We start from the raw sequence: 22,096 nt of genomic DNA, 5'->3' as shown, positions 1-22,096 counted from the left end.
AAACCTATACTATTTCCGAACTCCGCTTGATAACCCTCCTTCATTGGAACTAGGCAGCAATTGTAGGAGCTTGCTCACGTTGTCTCTTAACAATATAGTACGTAATCAAGCTCTTGGGGTCGTCCTGAACATCCTTGAGAGCGTCCCAGAAGGTCTGCTCGCCTACCCTTGAGTGAAGAGCGACACAAAGCTGAACGGCATCCATGCGAACACCAGAGTCTGCAGAGGCGAGACATCGGCCAGCGAGAGCAGCCAACTGGCCAAGCTCAGTGCCAGTAGGCATAAAGTTGGGTCTCTTATCTAACATGGTTCGCAACACATGCATACCAGTGCTGAGAATGCGGCTACCCTCAGTGGTAGAACTATCAACATTCTGGAGACGCCTTGTGAGAACAACCACAATCTCAGACCCATCACCAATAGTAACAAGCTCGTCAGCAAGCACTTCAACACCGCTGACAATGTGGGCGCGGATGTCATATGCACTGCGCGTCTCAAGAAGCGACTCAAGACCTCTTGAAACATGAGGCTGGAAGTTGTCGCGTTCCTTTTTCAAGAGTAACCTTATCGTAGCAAGGATCTGAGCCTTGATATCCTGAGCTTTCTCAGGGCTTGTACCGCTCAAGGGATCCTCCAGATATTGGAAAAGACCAATCAGAAGAGCTTCAAATTTATCATCGGCAAAGATGCCCTTGCTGTCGCGTAAGAGAGACTGCAGCTTTCGGAAGCCATGCACATCGAGAGTTTTTGCCTTGATTCTTTTGATGCCGCTTTCTAGAAGCCGTAAACTTTGCTTGGCTCTGTCAGGGGCCTCTATGTTTTGTGTCACGGGAGATTGAGCATGAACACTGGGTAGACTGGCCGTGTCGGCATTCACAGGCTTGTCTTCCAGCACAGGGAGATTGAAGGTCGGCTTTGAGTTTGTTTGTTCATCAGTGAAAGGGTCTTCGTAGACCTGAAGAGTGGGAGCTGAGGCTGCTGGAGCCTGGTCAGCCTGCATAGATGCCGATGGCTCAGGAGTGGGCTCAATGACGGGCTCTGGAATGATATGAACAGGCTCTTCAGGCTTAACAGTCTCATCCATAGTTTGATCTACAGCCTCGGCCACCGGGTCAACCACGGGTGTGGGGGTTGCCTCTGGCTCAGGTTGAGGCTCCAGCTCCGGCTCTAACGTTGGCTGAGATGTAGGCTCGGCTGCGGCCTGTGGAATGTTCTGTGGTGCAATCTCCGTCACCAGAGTTGACAACTCCTCCGGGGCCTCTGGTGGTACTGAGGCCGCTCTTTGAGGTGGTGGTGCAGGTCTTTGCGAAGTTCTGAAGTTGGCCATGCTGGGAACCAGCATAGTGAAGTCCTCATCAGCTCTTGAAGGACTGCTCATGGACAACATAGTAGATTGCGATTGCTTCAGCTTGGTAGGGCTCGCTCGAGGAGATGCCGCTGACTTTTGACCAGTTCTTACAGAAGAAGGCGATGCTAGACTTGATTCGCTAGCATGTGAAGCGTGCCCGGGTCGTGTTCGAGGAACGGTCCTCTTAGGAGTAGTCTCTCGGGGCTTTGGTGTCTTGGACCTGACGCTTTCGGGACTTCCAGGGTCCATGTCGCGGACGGAATATGGACCAGCCGTCGCAGGACGCGCCGCCATCTCGGGCCGTTTCCTGCTCGGCCGCATTGGAGCCCCTGACATACCGCCAGTTTCTGGCCGTGATCGAGCCCCTGAAGATTTGCTCGATGCGCTCGACGTAGTAGTGGTGATCTTTTCAGGTGATAGCTGGGCCATGGCTGAACCCGGCCGGGCTGGGAGATTCTTTGCTGCATTTGCCTTGCGTTGAGCCATCATAGCCTCCCGAATACTGCTGGGCTTGCTGGTGCCCATAGTACTCTTGGACAGCCCTAAGCCAGGTCGTGCTACTGATTCGGCCGCCTTTGCGGAGTTGGGGTTGCTGGGGTCTTTATTCAAGAGTTTCTGCGCAGTGCCATCCAGATCGGCCATGATGCTATGTCTTGTCAGTTCAAAAGCCATTAAACACATTTGGGTTAACTTACGCGTCTGCTTTGGCAGGCCATATTCCCCAAAAGACCCAGAAAGTTGACCTTGTCTTTTCTCTCACAGCAGGGTTGGCATCAGCTAAGCCCTTTTTCAGACACTTCTCGACTATGTCGACGCCACCAGTGTGCTCAAGATGGTGCTTATGGTGTCCCTCCTTTTTCAGAATGGTCTTCAGCCACTCCGTAGCATAAGTTCTGGGTGCAACATTCTTGTCTTGACAAGCAAACCAAATATGCTGCATCAACCGAGGAGTATATGTAACCTGGCTAAGAATCGTATTGACCGTCACATTGGCGAGTTGTGAGCTGATCTTCTTTGTTCCTGCGGACAGCTTGACAAAACATTGCATAAGTTGTTCTATCAAAGGATCCATTGCAGGACCAAACGTGTAGGCAATCTCTTGAATCAGACCACAGCCCTCTTTGCAAAGACTGGTTCTCAAAGAGGTTATTACCTTGATAATGCCGTCCAAGATGCTCTTAACTCCGGCAAGGAAGGTATCGGAAAAATCAGTAACATTGCCCGCAATGAGCCTTCGAAGTTTATGGACGGAATTCTCTCGCTTCAGCCAGTTGTGTTCCGTCTCCTTCCCTTCGAAAAACCACGCCATTTCCTTAATCATGTCGTCGAGTTCTCGATTGGTGTTGACGTACAACGGCTCCAGGACCTCAGGCTTTGTGTCGATTCCCGGAGTGATGGGTCGCTCAGCAGCTGAAGATGTGCTGGCAGAGAATGTTTTGCGGGGTGCTGGTTCCGGTGTGGGCTCGGCGGGCGCAGCAGGTGTCTCGGGGCGACTGGATGTTGGTATCAGTTCCTTGACGATGGCCTGCTCGATTGCAGGCCGTACTTTAAAGGTCTTGAGTTGTCGCTTCAGATCGGACTTGGCAGCATTCGGTGCAGATCGGAAAAGCTCGATGACAGTGTTTTTTGCGGCATCTCGCACCATTCCGTCGGCATCTTCGAGCAGTTCCATGAGCACGGGAACGTAAGTTCGAAAAGGGAGACCGTTCTCATTGTGCATCTGCACACCATTAGTATATGCACAGGATTGTACTTGCACCAGAGTCACCACAACATACCTGTAGTAGCCAATGCATTGAAGTTTCTTTCGCTCTGGGATTCTTCCCCACCATAGCTGTGTTTCGAACATATTTTTCAACATCGGCTGGCGCAACGGAAAACAGAGTAACGAGAGAGTGTGAGGCCAGGGAGCGGAACTTGTCTTTTTGGTCGCCAAGCTTGTCAACCACAAGGGGAAGCGTTCGAGCTGCTTCTTTGGACAACAGCTTGGGATCTTGACGGGACAGGCGCGTGAGGAGGTGGTTGAGCGCAGTAAACCCAGCATTTACCAGAGCCGCATGCTGTGAAGTGGTGGCGGCGCGCAAGCCCTCAAATAACTGAGCGACGCTCGACTCGGGGACATTGTGCTGCTTGATACCGGACTTGATGATTGTGACATATTGGACCTTTGCATCGAGAGGCGAGTCGCTGCGCAGTATGGTGTTGAGGTCAGCGACCTGCTGGTCGGTAAGTTTTGTGTCGGCCATAGGTTATTAATGACGAATCTAAAGATCGAGGTCGCATTAGTCGCAAGCAAAGTAGAGAGATCTGTCAATTTCGGAGAGATCGAGGTGATACGTGGGCGCGGCGCGAAGTGGGATAGAGAGAGGCAGCAGCTTTCCCCTCTGTGGTCACAGCGTGAGGAAATAGGTAGATATCATGGTGATGCGCATGCGTGGTGTTTGTCGGGAAATTGGAGTGAACAAGGGGGAAGGTCGAACCTTGTAACATACCTGTGAACTTAATTGTGAGACAGTTCGTGGGCGACGGAACGGAACGGCGAGAACGTGTTAGTAAACGTGCGCATTGAGAGCGTGGGAAAGCTCTTTGTTGTTGTACGTATGTTGTTGTGGTGGCTTGAGTTGTAATCTAATGTTGTGGTTGTGGTACCAAGTGCCTGGGCGACTAGACTGGGTTTAGTGGGTTGTTGTCATCTGCTTGGGTGTCAATGTTAGGCGCAGTTGCCCCGGCGAAGAAGCAGAAAGAACCATGGAGCCATGCCCATGCATGCATGTGCAATAAGCATGCAAGCAAGAGCGGGCACCTAAGCTTCCCATTGCCCCGCCAGGAGTCATTGAAACTGGACCTGCCCGCTATGGCCCAAGCTCTACGGATACAGGGTTCCATTTAATTATCCCCAGGGACTTTATGGAGGTTTGCTGAGGGGTCCTCCTCATCCATCATAGGCGTCACCTCTTCATTTCACTTCCTATGACGCTGTCCAATAACACACCGATGAGTTGTACTTCTTTCACTCATCCATTAAATTCTTCTACCTTGTAACCACAACTCAAAAAGCTCTTTGGTCTCTCTGTATCCGTTTTCATCAAACTCACTCAAGCCCCCCTTCCTAGTACATCTTTATCCCTCTGTTCCATTCCATTCACTTTCGCTCAATAACAAATCATCTAATCTGCCACTGAAACCCTGAGAGTAACTTTGGTTAACCCCCTTAAAGACCAGACCGCTCTATTATTCTTATATATCGCCCCCCCCCTCTTCAGCCCCAAGCCTTTACATGCCTCATCTCCCTCCAATCACTCCCGCCCCAACCGCCGCTTCAGTCTTCTCCCAAGCTCCGGTCATGACCCCCGCCATCCAAGTACCCACCCACTCCGGTCCACGGGACGGCCCCGATATTCCCGGAGCTGGAAAGTTCAAGGCCATTAAGCTACGTCTCGAGCTTCGCGACCTCTCGCACCCTGGATCTGCCATCTTTCTGAGCTCCGTAAACGCAGCAGAATGTCTTGCCAAAGCAGTGCAGCATGTCCTTGCGCTACTCTATGAGTCGCCTACATGTCCCACTACCACCATTCCAACAACGCGGTCCGTCACAGTTATTCTCCGTAGCATGTCAGGAGTAGCTTATACAACTGGGTCTGAGCTAGACAGCGACCACAAAGAGATTCACTTCTCTACAGATTACATTTCGAACATCCATCCTATCTCCCGCCGCAGTGACGAGATCAATGGTGTACTCACTCATGAGCTCGTTCACTGTCTTCAGTACAACGGCCATGGTCACTGTCCTGGCGGTCTGATTGAGGGTATTGCTGACTGGGTGCGACTTCATTGTCTTCTTAGTCCTCCACATTGGAAACGAGAGAGCGGCGGGAAGTGGGACGCAGGCTATCAGCAGACGGCCTACTTTTTGGACTATTTGGAGGAACGTTTCGGCAAGGGAACGATCCGCCGCCTGAATGAGAAGCTAAGGATCCAAAAATACGAAGAGAAGTCATTCTGGACCGAGCTAGTTGGGCGGCCAGTTGAGCAGCTCTGGGATGATTACAAAGAGAAACTAGAATCTTAGGCAACGGGATAAACACATGCATATAGAGTTCAAACATGAGAGCATGGAGGCAAAGATGGGAGATAGATTTGATTGAGGAAACGAGATTAGCCAGATGCTAAGGATATAATAAGTGTGCCAAAACCCAAACTCCGACTCCAAGACAAAAGAACAAATCAAAGAAACTATCGCCCATGACATAGTCTGTAAGTTCGATACCCAAGTCTGCCACTTATTTCAGCGGCGTTTTCCACAATCATGCCAAGTACAAATCATCTTGGAGCGCCTCCGTTCGATACTTTATCGGCGCACAGGGACAGGGGCATCACTCTCGCTAATGACGCTGCCAATCTCGGACCAGCTAGCGGGTGTAGCCATGCCAGAACTCTCGCTCATAACATCGTAGTAGCGGCCGTTCTCGTCTGCTCGGGACGATTGCGCATCGTTGGCAATATCCTCACCCGAACCAACAAGTGAAACAGAGTCGGTGGGAGTCAGCATGCCGTCGTCACTAATAATCTCAGGCTCGGACATGGGGGCGGTAGGAGTGACGGGAAGTGGTGAGTAAAAGTCGGTGCTGGTGTTTTGCGCCCAAGCCTGAATGGATGCGTAGGCCTCATCGCGGTTTTCTTGGCCAGCAGTCATGTACTCATCAACGCCGATCTCTCGCTCGAGGGTAGCAGTGGAGGCAGACTCGGAGCGGGCGGGGGCGGGGTTGGCATCAATAAGAACGGCGGGAGTGGGCTTCTCGTCTTTATCCTGGGTGGTGGCGCTGTAGATATCGGAGACTTCGTCGGCAGCAGGAGCAATTTGACGGGTTTGCTCGGGCTCGTCGTTGATCTCGTCATGGTCGATGTGGTGTTCGTCGGCAAAAGGGTTGGTGTAGAGAGGAGTGAAACCGCGGGGACCATCGCCGCGACGTCGCAGGCCTTCGTCCATTCCTCGGGTATCAGCTCCAGTGTTGAAAACATATGTTCCTTGCTCAGCGCCATCGTCTTGACGGAGGAAATCATCGAAAGAAGAACCTCGTCGTTGCGAGTCTGCTACAGATGAGCTTGTCTCGCCCCTCTCTTTCTGATCCCTCTCTTGCTTCTCCAACATGACCGAGTTCCAATAGAGCAGTTCTTCACGTTGTCTTCGACGAGTTTCCTCGTCGGCGTCGACGCCAGCTTCGGCACCGCCACGGGTCTGGAGGAAGCCATCGGCATCCTCTGGTCTGTTGAATCTGGGCTCACGATAGGGTGGGTCGATGCCTTCGCCCATGGAGTGCAAGGCGATGGCTATTCTGCGACGAACATCGTCGGCATATCGTCGCACTTCAGGCGACTCGAAAATGGCAACAGCGGTAGCGACAGCAACCGAGACGGCAACTACGGCACCTGATGCCAGAATAACATGGTTAGGCATTGTTATACTGCAAAATAGAGTCTGCTCTATCCAGAGAGACTAAGGATGTAAGAGAGAGAAAGAGAGCAGGTGAGGCGTAAATGGAGTGGGGAGAGTTTGTGTAAGCGAGCAAACGAAAAGAAGACAACAAATCTTGCTTTTTAGCAAAGCAGGGAAAAGAAGATGGAATGGAAGGATGCTTGCCAGAAGTTCAAAATAAATTAAACAATATGTAATAAATTGAGAATCTGGGGGCAAATTCAAGGGGAAGTTTGAGCTTGCGTAGTCCTGGAAGTCCAGCTCTACTAAGGTGAAAGGCATTTTGCCACAGAGGCAGCCTCGGGACTGTGGCTCAGGCGACTTCTCTCAGGCAGACGTGCGCTATGATTCGCAAGCTCCGACGCGGGGTAGTCCAGAAAGAGTAGCACATGGCATGGGCTAGACATGGGCTGGGCTGGGCTTGAGCCCGTGATGTGACGACGACTTTTTGGCTGCAAGGGAACGAACAAAAAATATGATAGATAGTAGGTATTGGGGATTCTTTACATACCTGTAACTACCACAGGGTGAGGCATCACTTTCTCCAAGCTCTGCCCTAGACCACTCTCGAGTGTGGGCAGAAATGGTTGAGCACGTTGTAAAGACGAATGGCACGTAGGTACTGTTGACAAAGATGCTGTAGATCCTACACCCGAACAGAAGCAATGGGAATGAGCGAGGGTAAAAGAAAGTTACCAGAAGAAGAAAAGAAACAGAAACCAAGAAGGTGGTGGGTTAAAAAGGAACCGAGAGGATTTAAACAAGCTCAAACTCGGCTCAGCCCAGCCCAAGTCAAATATCAGCTACGATTACGATTCAGATCAGACTCGGGCTAACCAACTCTTACATGACATTACACGATGTACCCTATCAGGCGGTGCCAATGTTTACTTTGTTGATAGCGAGATGCATATAGCAAGGCACAACCATGCAGTAGTTTATTTGATTATAGATCTCTATACAAACTGGTAGGCATTGTATTGTTCTTCGCCCAATTCATTATTCTCTACTTATTCTACAACAAAGTAAACCCAAATCCTCGACCGCCGCTTGCGGATGGAGATGAGAGCGCGTGACGTGTGCGATGTGATGTGTGTGATAGTTATGTGCAGCTAACAACTCACAGCCAAGCATTCGGCCATAACAAACCCGTACACAACGCGCCTTTGAAGAATCTTACCTTTTCTGTCATCCACTGTCAGAGAGAAACTTAAATTGCATTGAGCGTGGTACAGTAAGAGGCGCTGACAAGCCCCTGAAACTCTCTTTGTCTGCCTATTCGAAGGACGTCATTGTATTCTTAGCTTCTCAAGACGAATACACGTTCCTACGAGTACGTATCAATTTTTGATGATGAGCTTCAATTGATGGCGCGGCACCGATTGTCGGACCGTAGTTATCGTCTACTCGAGTCAGCCCGGCGCCTGGCCGAACATGGTTCAACCGTTGGGCTTGTTAGCCAGGCACGACATGACGACGCCTGGTGGGATGTTGTCGTACATGGCGTACGACTTTTCTGACTTAATTCCACTTCAATTAGGCAGAAATGAAAGAAGTTGATGTTTCTGAGGAACAGCTAAAAACAATAGTCGGTCTGCAACTGATTGTGTATATCCATGCATCTCCCAGTAGAAAGCCGTGGAGGTGAGACAAGAACAATACATCCGAAGGTACCGGCCGCTATCGCTTGAGACATCCAGTAATACTGTAATTGACCGGCTCCGCCGACTCTTCAGGTAACAATTGAATCTGACGGAGCCCGTTCAACTACTCCGACCTCCATCGCCACAATACAATTGCCGGAATTTCAAACCACCGATCGCCGACATTCCATAATCTCGAATTCCGTTGTGGATAAGAGAAAAGCCCGGACATTTGATCCTGATCCTGCTCCTGATGCCGACAGAGCCAGAGGCAAAGAGGATCCTGGGGCTGTGGAGAATCTAGGTGAAGGATCCATCCAGGTGAAAAGGCGAGACACCGAGAAAGATACGATCCATATGTACGTATTGCCCCGTTGTTTCTTTGCCATGAAGATGTTGGTGAGCAACCAGGGAAAAAACCTTGGCAATCGGGGTCTTGCAGCCGATGGAACAGGAACAGGAAAATCCACTTGTCAATCTGTCATTTGGTTGCTCTAACTGGGCACACAAACATTGTGCCCAGAGATGGAAAAATGTTCCTGATGTCTGGGCGATCAGACTAACACGTCAATTCTTGATGTTGAGTGAAATACTGGCTCCAATTCATATCAGCACGCGATTTACATTCAAAAATAAGCAATAGAATCAAAAATGGTAACGATAAAAAAAAGATTGTTTTGATTCATGGAGACGCCAAATGTCTCTGTAAAACCGTCGCTAATGCTCGATAATTGTGGTATAATAAACTCCCCCCATTTTTGTTTGCTTTGGTCACCATTGCTCCCTTCGAAGCCTTGTTATAGACAGGCTTGATTGAGGGTTGATGTTATTGGCCAAGGTGCCATGATCCCGTAATCTTCCAACTCGGATTTAGTGGGAAGACTTCTCAGTCTGGGTAGACTCGGTAGAGGAGACAGAGTCAGAAGAGTTCTGGCGGGAAGCCTTCTTGCGCTCACTGGATAGCTGGTAAGCCTCTATTTTGAAACCACAGTAGGTGTTGGGACTACTTACTAGACGGAGCGGTCCTGAAGAACGCACTGGTAACGGGCATTGCCAGTCTTGAAGGAGAACTTGATACCTCTGTTCTCGCCGAGAGAGGCAGGAACCTGGGGAGTGGTAGTCTCGGGCATTTCGAAGAGGGTTTTGGTGTAAGTGAAGAAGTGGTTTGGTAGAGAAGAGATGTGTAGACAAGATGGATGGAATGAGAAGAGTAGAAGACTTGGAGGACGAGGACGAGCAGCCCTAATATACCTTTTGCGAATGACTATACGTATCTCGTCATCTCAGTCAAGATACGCTTGATCAAGGTCCACGGAACTAAATAAAGTGAGCCATTTTCTTTGCATGACCTGGACCTGGACCGGGGCATCAGGAGCAACAAGTCACTGTGTGTGCAACACCCTCAGCTTGCCCCACGATGTGAAGGTGCACCAAAGACGGCAACACGATAGCTAAACTAGCGCATCCCTGCCTCCGTTGTCTCCGTAGTTAATATACGTACCTACATAAAAGATGGGGGTACACTACTAAGACAGCCTGGGCTGGAGTAACGGCGACAATCTGGCCGGTCCGGAGTTGTAATTACATTCATTTGTTTCCTGTCAAACTGAGGGCTTTTCATCCATCTTGTTTCATACTATGTACCCTACTTTCAACCGGGTCCTCAGTAACCATGGATCTCTCACATCAGTCTCCGAGACCCGAGAAGAAGTGCAGGCAAATCTCCCGGCTAAGACGGAAGAGGGCGTAGTAGTGAGTGTTGTTCTAGAAAACCAACTGGGGCTTCCTCGCATTTCCAGTTTTGGTCCCGGTTGTCCAATCACCCACTCGCCCCAAGATGTCGTGCCAGGAGACAAATAAAAAGCCGCGACTGTCCTTTGCCGATCATCTCTCGCTCCAATGGGAAACATGGGTGAGTTTGTGGGATGCTTTTCCATTGGCCATGGACCGGATATCATCGCGCTCCGTCCTGACCGGCATCGCCTTGAGCCTGAATAGGTAGTTGGATATCGAGAGAGAATTTTCATTCATGGACTAGCAAGCTTCCCCGATGAGAAAAAGATAAGCTTTTCGACGCTACGTCGGATCGAGTTGGCCGCTTCCTAATGGCGGTGGTACCGCCGGGACGCCACAAACTGTTGAAATTTTGAGAGGCTCTTCCGCCATGGCTTTCTGTGATACTGTAGATATCTAGTCTAACATGAGACCATCATCGGCTCCCGGTTTCTTCCCTGAATTCGTAGAGGGTTTGTTGATCAGCAAGCACGGTCACTCCGTATACCGTGTGTGCACATCCATCACTGATCATGGGCTACCAGTTCAGACATCCAAGGCTGAACTGGCTCGTCATACTGGGGTAATTTACCCCGGTTATTTGCGCCTTACTCTCCGACAGCATTGCAAGTTACATCATAGCCTATTTTCACGAGACTATGTTGTAACGTTGAGAGTAAATCCCAACAGACGCCAGCGTGGGTTAGCGTCTTAGTTCTTTATCCCCGCATTCATCTCCACGATGCCCTCAAGGGTGATTGGGGTTCAGACTCTGAGTCCCAGCCTGGCCCTTTCTTCACCGCATGTCACGAAAACTATTGATTGGGTCAGAGGAACCTTCTTTGTAGCCCTGGAATTGGCTAGGTATGCAAGTTTGATTGAAGATCTCGCTCCTGACTTCGACCATGTGGGCTTCTGTCGGATAACCGCTTCTGGCGCTTTATATTGTGCATCGTGGGGTGAAAAGTAAAAAGCTAACTGTCACATGGGGATGCAGAACCATAAAACGGGCCGCAGATGCAAAGACGAGGTCATCATTATACCCTACTGTCGTCTCATCTTGATTGTCTTGCATACCGTCTGTTTAATCACAAGATTTGGCAAGGGCAGCACGGCTTACCAGAGCCGGTAAAGCGCCATGCATACACATCAATGCATGAAGTGTGTCGAGGACGTCTCCCAAGGCTTCATCTTTCCACAAGCACACCACATGTCGTTTTCTCTTCTGTATATGTTTCCTGATTGCATCGTCCCATCTTCCACCATCCATCATCCGCTCGCTCATGGTGGGTTCCAGATCTCTGCAAGTTTTCTGTAAAGGACCATTTCGAGGATTTGATATGCCGCACTTGAACAGTCCGATCCATAAAACAAGATCTGACCTGTCACTGCCGTTGCTCCGAGCTGACTCCAGCCGCCACACTTCGAAATAGTGGTCTGATGCTCACAAGTTCGACTTTGAATATGCAGAGCCACACCAATGCTCCATCAGCTCATTGGCATGTCTTGACTGACACGCGACGTGCTAACTAGTACCTCCTTGTGCGTTGCTGCAGCAGGGCCGGATGTGATACCGGGGAAAGGACTCATCGGATGAAAGCAGGCAATCATTTGCTATCCATCATGTTCATGAGGTCCTGCTCTTCATCGACGGCAGTACCATTCCCACCTCCCACTCCCCTCTTCTGAAGCTCCATGTCTATCAATTTTCGCGTAGGCATGCTCGTGCTAAGATCAGGCATTTCCTCCTTGAACTTGCGCAAATAGTTTTCTACGCTTCGCATTCCCACAACAAGGAACCCGAGCTCTTCTCGATCAACGTCAAAGACTTCCCACCACTCGCATTCCGGCATCTTGGCGCCCACGTCTCGAGCTGCATTGTAAATGGCAGCAGTAGCAAGCGCATGTGGTTGGTGGGTGAGATACAACATCTGAGGCGAGAGGAGAGCCGTGTTTAAATATTGAATTGTGCGCAGAGATATGATAGACTTGGGCTGCGCGAGAAAGTCCAGTGTCTGTAGGTAAGTGATTGCAAGTGGATGAGGCAATGAGACGTGTGTGTCGAATGAAAGCGTGTAGAGAATTCGGGCTTCAATGGCAAGGATGCGAGTTTGAAAGGCGTGATAGTCGGCTTCAGGCACGTAATAGGACCTGGGATCATTCTTTGGACTGCTTTGAACGTGCAAGAAAGATGAGTTCTCGGATAAGAGGTAAGCATAAACATTAGATATGTCGCGTGATGACCGGGGTTGAGATCCCATCTTGGCAACCAGATAAAGAGCAGCAGCAGATGTGTCCTTGAAGCACGAGTCAGTATCGCCAGACACTTATAGAGAGGCTTTACAGGTCGAGAACTTACACTGAACTCATTGGCCATTGGAGAATCGACAAGCCAATAGCGTGCTAAAATGACGTTTGCCTGCGCTGTAACGGACTGAGGGAGCTCAAGAAGCTGACCAGCAGCTTGTGTGAGGCATTGTGAAGTGATGAAGATTGTCTCTTGAAGATCTTGCGGAAGCGATGAGAAAGATGATTTATGATATAGCTGAGATGCTGTAGCGAGAGGGTTTAATAGATGAGCCATTGTGTATTATCCTTTTTTGATATATCATAAGTTGGTCGAACGCGATGCTGTGAAGAAGGAAGGTTTACGTTGAAGTTTGGCGAGGCTGAGAAGCTCTAGATAATCCCTAATGCTTGTGGAGCCGCTAGGGGATAAATCAGTGTGGAGGATCCCTGCACATTTTGCAACAGTGCCGCAGTGCTCATGATAACTTTCCCAGCTACTAATATAACAGTATGGGCCGCCACCTTTCGAAAGTTACAATGATTGAATCAGAAGTTTCATTGCTAAAGTTGCCGTACTGAGTTTGTTTCAAAAGTATAGTATACCTTCCGCTGCTGAACATGGTGAACTAACTACCTGCGACCTAGGTACCTACCTAGGTATATAATACCATCATGACATCTCCTATGAACCCACTCACGAGGGTGTTTGTCTTTGAGAAAAAGCTAAACGATCACTTGACTCTCAGCGGTGAAGGTGGCCCAACTCTAATCGACAATTATTTATTGCTCCCGAGCTGTCACATGCAAGATAAGATAATTAACGAGGTCATCGAAATCGTGGTAGCAGAAAAGTTGGCCTCCTAAGCCTTAGGGTATAGAAATAAGTAGTCTAAGAAGCATAGTCCAAGTGGCATAAGTTGACATAATAATTCTATCTCTTATGCTTATAGCGGTCAATGTTTCCGATATCCTAAGGTCCATCTACCTGCTAAATATCACAATGTCAGCACATCTAAATGCTTCATAATGATTGGACCGGCCTCTAGATCAGGCACGCGGGGAACATGCATTGCATGGATTTTAACAGGACAAGACAGGACAGTTTCGGTACGTACCGAAACTAAGCTTCAAGTCAATTGAGCCGCTGTGGAGCTATGTCAACAACACAACACAACACCACCGACCTCAACACCTGACACCACACGACGATATCGGACCAGACCTTGTTTCATAGTACGAGGCACAGCATAATCAATCACTAGCCACCTCTTCTCGACCACCTGGGCCCTCAAATCTCCGCACTCCATACACAATGAGCGTTTCTATCCCCCCCTCACCAGGCGAGGAAACACCAGCATTCGACCTCAACCTTCAGCATGGCCATAAAGATCTCGTCCAAGCCGTCGCATTCAACACCTATGGCGATCGCTGCGCGACCGGCTCTGTAGATGGCAAGATCCGTGTCTTCAACCGCCACAAGGATGGCACATGGCGTCTTTGCGATACCTGGACTGCGCATGGCGGAGAGATTCTAGAGGTAACGCAGCCCCCCTTTCAAAGAAAGGGGGAAAAAAGCCCCTTATCTCCAAATATTCTCTGTTCACTGTGTCATCCTGTCGCACATGCATGCTGATCTCTTGTTTCCTTAATTTCCAGATTCAATGGCTTCCTGCAACTGTGTATCCCAACTTGATCGCCTCCCTCGGCATTGAGGGCTGGTTCCGACTCTGGGCCGAGGACCCTTCCGCTGCACCTGGTCGAAGATTCTGCACTGGACGTGCTGGCAACGGAAAGCCAGCTTTCGATACTCGATCTAACAAGGCGCCCTACCGATCTTTCTCAATGAAGCACAATGAAGAGACACGGCATACTTACCTTGCTCTTCTTGCGACTGATGGCCGTCTAACAGTATACGAAAACGACCAACCTGAGAATCTTTCCGAATATGCGTCTATAGACGAGTTTAGTGTTGCGCCGAAACCCAATAGAGGTGAGGAGCTAGCATTCCGTGTTCGTTTCGACCCGAATCCAGAGCCATGTTATACAGCTCTGCGAGCTGGCGTGCCTTCAGACTCCCTCGGCCTCGTTGTCGCTGCAATGGATACTGTTAAGGTATACCGATCGCGAGATATCGTTGCATCATCCATGGGCGTTCAGCAAACTCAAAAAGAATTCTATCTTGCAGTGGAATTATCCGGTCATCGAGGCTTGGTGCGAGATGTAGCATGGGCAGCTGGGAACATTAGAGGCTATGATGTTGTAGCAACGGCTTGTCAAGACGGTTATGCACGTGTCTTTCGCATCGAGACACCTTACTCGGACGATGATGGGAAATCATGGTCAGCCGCTGATCTTCTGCGGTCTGCCCCTCACTTATCAACAAGAGAGTCTACGCCCCAGTTAAGAACCAACGGAACAGCGACACCGACGGAGAAACAGGCAACGACACCACAACTTCAGCCCTCCCATAGTTATCACCAACATCACAACTCCAGTCTCAGCGCAAGTCTTGCAAAGTCTGGCTCTCACAATGATCGGCAATGGTCGGGTCAGCCAGGCCAGGTCAAGCACAAGTTCGCAGAGATATCCAAGCTTGACAACCATCGAACACCAGTGTGGCGTGTTGGTTTTGACGATGATGGCCATATTTTGGGCAGCACCGGTGACGATGGACGACTGCTGTGCTATCGTCAAACGCCTAATGGCGCATGGGCCAAGAGCTCAGAGTTGGCGGTGCAGAAGGCGCGTATGGCCACTCCTTGAGCTTGTCGTCATCAAAAGATACAGTCTCAACTTCTTGGACCAAGACGCAGATCAACCAGCATGGCTCTCTGGTGATCACAATACACCTGAGGCCCGGTTCCTGATGTAGTGCACCTCCTGAATCCCCCAATCATACCACTGGGTAACTGAAGAGTCCTGATCTTCACCCAGCGTCAGTAGTGTTCTCATTTTCCCTGATTGCGTCCGATGCATTAGAGAAATATGGCGCCCAAAACACTGCTATCCGCAGCTCTGGCTCCAACTGAAACACATTCGATCCAGCAGTAGCAAGCAACACAGCTCATTCGCCGGTCGACCGAGTTGTGACCGGCAGTTTTCAGAAGCAGCGGATAGTGTCCGCACTGGGATATCTCCCTGTGGTAATGATCGTACCGAGTAAATATCCCATCACTCATGCTCGCTGAAAAAGTCTTTTGAAAATTTCAAAGCGAGCCAAATCAGCAGCCGAGCCCGCTTCATGTCATAGGGGTTTCCTTTTAACAATCCGATTTATTTTGAACTCAACGGCAAAGTTTGCTATTTCTAAAACAACTACAGTGCTAAATAGCATTTGAAGTTAATTTCAAGTGTTTAAGAGTGCTAAAGAGAGTATACATTTCTTGCTAGTATTTTAACATGTGCTATTTTGGACTCAAGTCAATCGTCTTTGGTACAAGCGGGCATATGCGTTTGAATGTCATTTGAAAGGAAAATATTTGTGAAGATGGCAACATATAAGTATGTGTTAATTACTAAGTTAGTAAAAACAGATACACTATTGGTATATCAAGATTTACAAAGTCAGTATTAGGCTTTGGAAATTGTGAAAGCCCAAATACTTATTTCACCTTGAAAATGACAGGTGCTATGCCGCGGTGTGTTTGCCTTGGAAAACTTGAGCCAACGCACAAATATCTTTCAAAGCTACTTGAATGAAGCAAAAGGGAAGTCATGCACAATTCATCGCGGGAAACTTGAATGGTAATATTCAAAATTTTGTATTTTTGAGTAGTCATACTATCTTCTGAACCGGTTCCTGGTCCATATGCTCTCGATTGTTTGTTTTGACCATCTTATCTTGGTATTCCATGCCAGTTTAGCAGTCTTAAAAAAGAAAAAGAAACAATGAAACCCCCTAACGCCATTCATGAGTCGAATTTATGATTTCACGTTTAAAAACGTCTTGTGCTTTTCGTATCCTTCTCGTCAGGATGGGTGTGGCGTCGACCAGTCCATGTCTCTGACATGTGACAGTGGCTGACTGTATCCCCCACACCCTTTCAACGACATGTCTTTAGACATGACGCATCTCATATCCCTGATATCGCACATCCCCCTAATTATCTTCTTCATCCTCTTGTCGTTATGGTAATTGTCGTACTACTTAAGCAGCGTCAGCGCTGGCAGCAGGCTGGACAATCTTGGTGGCCTGAGAACCAGCACGGATGATGCGCTGGCCAGCAGAGTCGTTCATATAGGTGATGTCCTTGTTCTCGAACTGAGCACGCTTCCAGATCTCAACCTCGCAACCACCGCGAAGGACACCAACACGCATGGTGGACAGAAGGTTGTGGGCAGCGTTGGAGTGGAGGTAAACACCACCGTTGAAGATAGCAGTGGCATCCTTTCCAATGGCGGAGTTGATGAGAGCCTTGCCACCAGGGTGGTCCTTAATAAAATCGGTAACATCGTGGATAACGCCGGCAATAGCAACGAGACCCTTTCCAGCCTTTGACTGAGCAACAAAGTCGTCCCAGTCAACAACGGGAAGCTGCTCAAGAGGAATACCCCAGTCGAGAGTGGCACGCTTCTGGTCGAGCTTCTTCTGGAGCTGCTGGACACGACCCTTCTCAATCTCGTTGGCGCGGAACTCCTTCAGCTCATAGGCAAGACCAAGCTGCTTCCAGAGCCAGATGCTCCACTTGGTAGGGTCGTACTGCCACCACTCAATAGCGTTGCGGTAATCGGAGGGAAACTCGTGGTGGAAGTTGTGGTAACCCTCGCCAAGGGTGACAAGAGCAGTGATGACGTGGTCACGAGGGGAGTTGCGGTCATCGAAAGGCTGGTCGCCGAGCCAATGGGCAAGAGAGTTGACACAGAAGGTAGCCTGCTGGACGAAGCAAACACGAAGGATACCAGCATAGACGAGACCACCCCACCAGTCGCCCCAGCCAAGGCCAGCAACGATAGCAGGGAAAGCAAGAGCCATGAAGAGAACGCACTTGATGTAATTCTTGTGCTGCCAGACGACGACGGCATCCTCGTTGAGATCGGTGATGTCAGTTCGGCCCTGTCGCTTGGGGTTCTGCTTGAGAACCATCCATCCCATGTGAGAGTACATAAGACCCTTGCGAACGGAGTAGGGGTCCTTGTCGGTATCGGTGTATCGGTGGTGAACTCGGTGGCCATACGACCACCATCGGATGGAGCCCTGGACGGCGCCAGCGCCGACGGCAGCGAGGTAAATCTTAAGAGGAGTAGTGCCCTTGTAGGCGGAGTGAGACCACATTCGGTGGTAACCTGGATAGGTAAGTTTCAAGTTCGTGGCTGCTACAATCCCTCGGTGATTTGACTTACCAGCAGTGATACCGAGACCAGTGTGGACATAGTAAAAGACGGCCCAGAGAGCGGTCTTGAGCTGAAGAGGAACCCAGTAGGCGGAGATGAAGCCCATCAAGGGAACAAAAACAACAAGTGTTGTGTTGAGCCAGTTGATGTGCTGGGGCCAGTTGCTCCAGGTCATGGGAGTATCGGAGATGTGAGGCTTGTTGGTGTCCTTCTTGGCAGCGCCGGCTCGGAGAGGGACGTAGTCCTTGGTGCCATCAGGGAATGGCGAGGCATTCTTGCCCGCAGCAGTAGCTGTCGCCATGTCGATTGAGTTGCCGATAATTTATTGAAGTTGGGCGATGGCAAATATCGTCGACTCGATTATAAAGTCCCAACACACGAGAACCAAAGGTTGATGGTTACTCGAAAGAGTGAAGGGGAAGAATGAACCTTTTTAGGATAAGTGATATCCTAAACAAAAGGTGAAGTGGGATAAGGATTGAAGGAGGTTGTTCGAGGGAAAGAATTCAGGTCGGGTTGAAGTGGTGGACTCCAAAAGGGCTTTATACTATCAGACCCTCGCCGGAGCTGGGCGAAGAGGATAGGTAGGAAGAGGAAGCGGCGGTAGAGACTGGGGAGGGGCGTGGGTGTCGATTGTGTGGGTGTGAGGTGTGAGATTTGAGACAAAGTGGAGGGACAGGTGGAGAGACAGGACCTTTCAGTGAGGAGGCAAAGAAAAGACGAGTCCAGTTCCAGGTTCAAGGTGGAGCTTTGACGGATAAGCCTTGTCGCGGCGGCAAATTCAAGGTTGGGGGAGGCACGAAACAGAAGAGCTGGGGTTTGTGAATTGACGACCCTGAAGTCTAGAGGCAAATCAGCTTCAGACAGCCAAGGGCAGGTGTTTGTCGGTGTCAATGACAATGGAGCGACAAGACGAGATCGGACGATGGACGATAGGTAGGTACTCGGACTGTGAGCGCTTCATGCTATGATCTGGAGGCTTTGGGTTTGATGTTGGGGCAAGCTTGCAATCTGTTGAAGTTTACTGATAGGCATAATCCGGTCTTGTCTAAGATCATGATGCAATATTGACACGATTTCTTGCAAACCTCGGCGTTTCAATTGAATCAAAGCTCTTCGCTTGTGAAGATTGATGAGAATGAATGGCACATTCTCCTTATCAGAGGCATATGTCTGGACGTTGACATTCTTGACGTGAGTGTGAAGGTTGAGGTTGAATATTGCGTGTGTGGCACACCCCACCGTACGTTTATTGACAAGGGGGGGGGGGAATCCATTGGGGATATGGGCGGAAAAGAAAAAAAGGCAACTGCACTTCACTTCACATCACGACCTAACCGACAATGCCAGTCCAAGGTTGGTATAGACCAGTCCCGTCTTTCCGTTCTGATAGCTTCCTAGTAACGATCCATCCCGTATGTGAGAGCGAGAGTGAGGCATGTATCATGAATAAAGTAAAAAGCGACATTGGCTTGTACCATTACTGTACATATTCAAGGGTTCGTTTTGTTGGCATTCACGTATACGAATATCTTGGGGAATCTGACGATCATCAGTACTTTTGATCAGCAGACAGAGCGAGACAGTACATACAGACAACTTTTACACCTCTCAATTCCAATGCCGATAGGTTGTCTCTCCAATTCACTGACTGCCTGCATACAGCCCTCAGCTGTAAGTGAGTGCTACAGTGTTTAACAGCCACTGCATATCAGATTACATACAATACATACAATATACCTTACGATATGATATATGCATCCCCGCTCTCATCTAAGATAAATACCGAGATCCTCCATGCGCCCTGGCCTGTTGAAGAAAACAATGATGCCATTAAATCAGCCCATGATAGAAATTTGTTGTGTTGACCATTTCGCCGCAGCGTATTCGACAATCAATGGGCGACGTCGCCTCGTCACTTGTTGCTTGGGCATCCAAATTCATCATTCAAAAGTCGCACTAACACGAAAGACTGGGACTGTGACTGTGACTGAGGCCTGGGTCTTGTAGGTCGACGTCGAACACAACTTCCTGCCTTCCTTCCTTCGCCTCAACACGTTTTTCCTCGTTGCTTCCATTTCAAGATCCGTACCCACCCTTTCCCCAACAACTTTTTGGCGGCTCCAATTGGTTGTGGGGCTCGGCTAGATGCCCTTCCAGGCAAACCTTGACTGGCTCTACCTTTTAAAATGTACTCTCCCACCTATTTTGCTCGCAAAGCTACATGATATCCCCGTACCTCTCATCTAGCCTTGCAAGTCTGCAAGAGGCAAGGCGCCCAAGGGAAGCCGGTCGTGCCTTGCAGGGGAAGCTCCCACAAGAAGAGCCGGAGCCGCCAGAAGCTCGGGCTCTTGGTGGTGGTTGGATCGAATCGACGTCGATTTTTTCCTTTTTTTTCCTTTTTTTCTTCGGGAGGCTTAAAAAATTCATTGGCTCCACTGATTCTTCAAATCAGACAGGATGATGCTATTTGCTAGAGCTGGCTACAGTGGGTTTCTGGATCTATACTTCGTACTGACATGACTGTTCGTCCAAAGGGTCCGATAACAATATTAGATAGAGGCTGACATTAACTTAATCAAAGCTACCATTCGATGGATTGAATCACCGTAGATACTAGCTAGCATGCATGTATCTCACAAAATAACGGTCAAGGTCACAACTTCAGTGCATTGACTACTATATCGTAGTGGCAAATTGACCTCGATGCAGTTGTTCCCATGTAAATCAACAGTTGTACCGTTTCCACGCAGCCACGCCGGCTGGCCGGGCATGCCGAGACTGACTCCCGTCCAAGTTTTGACGTTGACGCTTCAACGCTTATCTCAAAGACCTAGGCTCGACGCCCGCCTCCTGTACAGTTTACAGCTATACAGTGCACACTCGGTTTGATACCGAATATTGGTTCGATGATAGGGATCCCTTGGTTCACATCATTCTTGATATTACCTTCGCAACGCCGTCACATCCCGATGATATCATGCCATGTACTCGAGTCTTTGATATCTTGTTCAGAACATCAGACCATCTTCTTCCTTCTAAACAATTGTTGAATCTCACGTTCTCTTGCCAATATGGGAGATCCTTCAACACATCTCTCTTTCTCACCCAGCCCTACAGCGAACCTGTGGTCAATCCTGTACCAAATCCTATGAGCCCCTCTAGACTAAACCCCAGATCGAACGATGCCTCGGCCCATTTCCTCATTACCTGACACGACTGACTATCCGTGGGTCAGTTATTGGGGTTTCAATTTCTAGACCCTCGGCTACGGTATTCACAATTACTGTCCCCAGCATGGAATTGTCGGTTCATGTTTCTCCTCATTGGTACATACGGTGCTCCCTACCCTGCTTCGCTCTATCCTCCCTTTGTTCCGAGACTGAGCAGGGGTGATACGTATTTCGGCACCCTGGACTCCCGTCTCCCCCAGCTTTTGTGTTTCTGTTGGGGAAAGACTGACAACGATCGGTATTCGCCAAGCCAATTTGTTCCACAGTTGCCTCCAAGTTTGTTATTGTTATTCATTCTCGCCTCAGGCAGAAACATACATCATTATAATCATCAATGTACACGTGACACATCTTTGACAGATCCTGATGGGTTTCCAGAACACTTCCTTTGTGTGGCGCGCGTTTAGCTTTCAGACCCCTTAGTCAGCAGTTTATTTTAGTGACGACGTTGTCAAGAAGCAATGCCAGTATTCACATATTCAAGGCACAATATCTTAACAGCATGAAAATCAAGATCTAAAGGTCGGTTCCCGGCATCAGTCGAGTATATACCAGTTCATAACGCACTGCACGTTTAACTTCGAGCATATCGACATCAGCTTTGCAGAGCACATATCAAGTACAACTAATTGAGTTGAGCAATCAATAAACTACTACTAATTACATCGAATATACATTGAAAATAACATCGCAGCCTTTCTTCAATTGCTAAAGTAAACAAAGAGAATCTTACAAACTACCAACATACATCAATTGCGCCCTTTCATGCAGAATGCCTACCCATTATGCACTAATATAACCAAATATAATATACTCTCATGAAAAACCAATGCAAATAGAAACAAACTAGGCTGGGTTTTCATCATGTCGTGTCGTGGACATTCGTTATAGTCCGCGTGGAGGTTTCACTCCCGTGGATTTGTCGTAATTTGTGTGCTTCTTTTGACTCGGCTTATCGGGAACCGTCAAACGTGGGTCCTCAATCGGTTTTGAGAATCCGAAGCCC

The 22,096-nt window shown here is 49.0% G+C and overlaps 8 protein-coding genes across 8 annotated transcripts; 3 read left to right on the top strand and 5 right to left on the bottom strand.

Moving 5' to 3' along the window:
* Positions 1-49: 49 nt before the first annotated feature.
* On the bottom strand, positions 50-3,594 carry FGSG_06191 (uncharacterized protein; the record flags this gene model as incomplete). The annotated part of the gene is made up of 3 exons (XM_011326530.1): positions 50-1,994; positions 2,044-3,068; positions 3,127-3,594. The coding sequence occupies 3 exons, from the start codon at positions 3,592-3,594 to the stop codon at positions 50-52; spliced, it is 3,438 nt and encodes a 1,145-aa protein (XP_011324832.1).
* Positions 3,595-4,625: 1,031 nt separating this feature from the next.
* Positions 4,626-5,417, top strand: FGSG_06190 (uncharacterized protein; the record flags this gene model as incomplete). Its single annotated transcript, XM_011326529.1, has 1 exon — positions 4,626-5,417. One exon carries the CDS (start codon positions 4,626-4,628, stop codon positions 5,415-5,417), a length of 792 nt encoding a protein of 263 aa, XP_011324831.1.
* A 57-nt stretch (positions 5,418-5,474) lies between these two features.
* Positions 5,475-6,888, bottom strand: FGSG_06189 (uncharacterized protein). Its single transcript, XM_011326528.1, has one exon. It carries the CDS (start codon positions 6,801-6,803, stop codon positions 5,697-5,699), a length of 1,107 nt encoding a protein of 368 aa, XP_011324830.1. The 5' UTR covers positions 6,804-6,888; the 3' UTR covers positions 5,475-5,696.
* Positions 6,889-8,988: 2,100 nt separating this feature from the next.
* FGSG_06188 (uncharacterized protein) lies at positions 8,989-9,662 on the bottom strand. Its single transcript, XM_011326527.1, has 2 exons — positions 9,476-9,662; positions 8,989-9,419 (listed from the first exon to the last, which is right to left on the bottom strand). Exons 1-2 carry the CDS (start codon positions 9,592-9,594, stop codon positions 9,335-9,337), a joined length of 204 nt encoding a protein of 67 aa, XP_011324829.1. The 5' UTR covers positions 9,595-9,662; the 3' UTR covers positions 8,989-9,334.
* Positions 9,663-10,102: 440 nt separating this feature from the next.
* Positions 10,103-11,059, top strand: FGSG_06187 (uncharacterized protein; the record flags this gene model as incomplete). Its single annotated transcript, XM_011326526.1, has 3 exons — positions 10,103-10,216; positions 10,659-10,820; positions 10,928-11,059. 3 exons carry the CDS (start codon positions 10,103-10,105, stop codon positions 11,057-11,059), a joined length of 408 nt encoding a protein of 135 aa, XP_011324828.1.
* A 785-nt stretch (positions 11,060-11,844) lies between these two features.
* On the bottom strand, positions 11,845-12,821 carry FGSG_06186 (uncharacterized protein; the record flags this gene model as incomplete). The annotated part of the gene is made up of 2 exons (XM_011326525.1): positions 11,845-12,534; positions 12,597-12,821. The coding sequence occupies 2 exons, from the start codon at positions 12,819-12,821 to the stop codon at positions 11,845-11,847; spliced, it is 915 nt and encodes a 304-aa protein (XP_011324827.1).
* A 1,017-nt stretch (positions 12,822-13,838) lies between these two features.
* On the top strand, positions 13,839-15,289 carry FGSG_06185 (uncharacterized protein; the record flags this gene model as incomplete). Its single annotated transcript, XM_011326524.1, has 2 exons — positions 13,839-14,063; positions 14,183-15,289. 2 exons carry the CDS (start codon positions 13,839-13,841, stop codon positions 15,287-15,289), a joined length of 1,332 nt encoding a protein of 443 aa, XP_011324826.1.
* Positions 15,290-16,239: 950 nt separating this feature from the next.
* On the bottom strand, positions 16,240-18,351 carry FGSG_06184 (acyl-CoA desaturase). Its single transcript, XM_011326523.1, has 2 exons — positions 17,867-18,351; positions 16,240-17,809 (listed from the first exon to the last, which is right to left on the bottom strand). The coding sequence occupies exons 1-2, from the start codon at positions 18,156-18,158 to the stop codon at positions 16,674-16,676; spliced, it is 1,428 nt and encodes a 475-aa protein (XP_011324825.1). The 5' UTR covers positions 18,159-18,351; the 3' UTR covers positions 16,240-16,673.
* Positions 18,352-22,096: the final 3,745 nt, after the last annotated feature.

Source organism: Fusarium graminearum, chromosome 3 (genome assembly GCF_000240135.3).
Source record: "Fusarium graminearum PH-1 chromosome 3, whole genome shotgun sequence".
NCBI lineage: Eukaryota > Fungi > Ascomycota > Sordariomycetes > Hypocreales > Nectriaceae > Fusarium > Fusarium graminearum.
This window is presented reverse-complemented; position numbering and strand designations above follow the sequence as displayed.

Bases quoted from the DNA above. Each gene is read 5' to 3' on its own strand.
- FGSG_06184 (XM_011326523.1), bottom strand. From the start codon at position 18,158: ATGGCGACAGCTACTGCTGCGGGCAAGAATGCCTCGCCATTCCCTGAT. The intron at 17,810-17,866 runs GTAAGTCAAATC...TTACCTATCCAG, and splicing joins TGGTCTCGGTATCACTGCTG to GTTACCACCGAATGTGGTCT.
- FGSG_06189 (XM_011326528.1), bottom strand. From the start codon at position 6,803: ATGCCTAACCATGTTATTCTGGCATCAGGTGCCGTAGTTGCCGTCTCG.
- FGSG_06188 (XM_011326527.1), bottom strand. From the start codon at position 9,594: ATGCCCGAGACTACCACTCCCCAGGTTCCTGCCTCTCTCGGCGAGAAC. The intron at 9,420-9,475 runs GTAAGTAGTCCC...CCAGCTATCCAG, and splicing joins CTTCAGGACCGCTCCGTCTA to TGAGCGCAAGAAGGCTTCCC.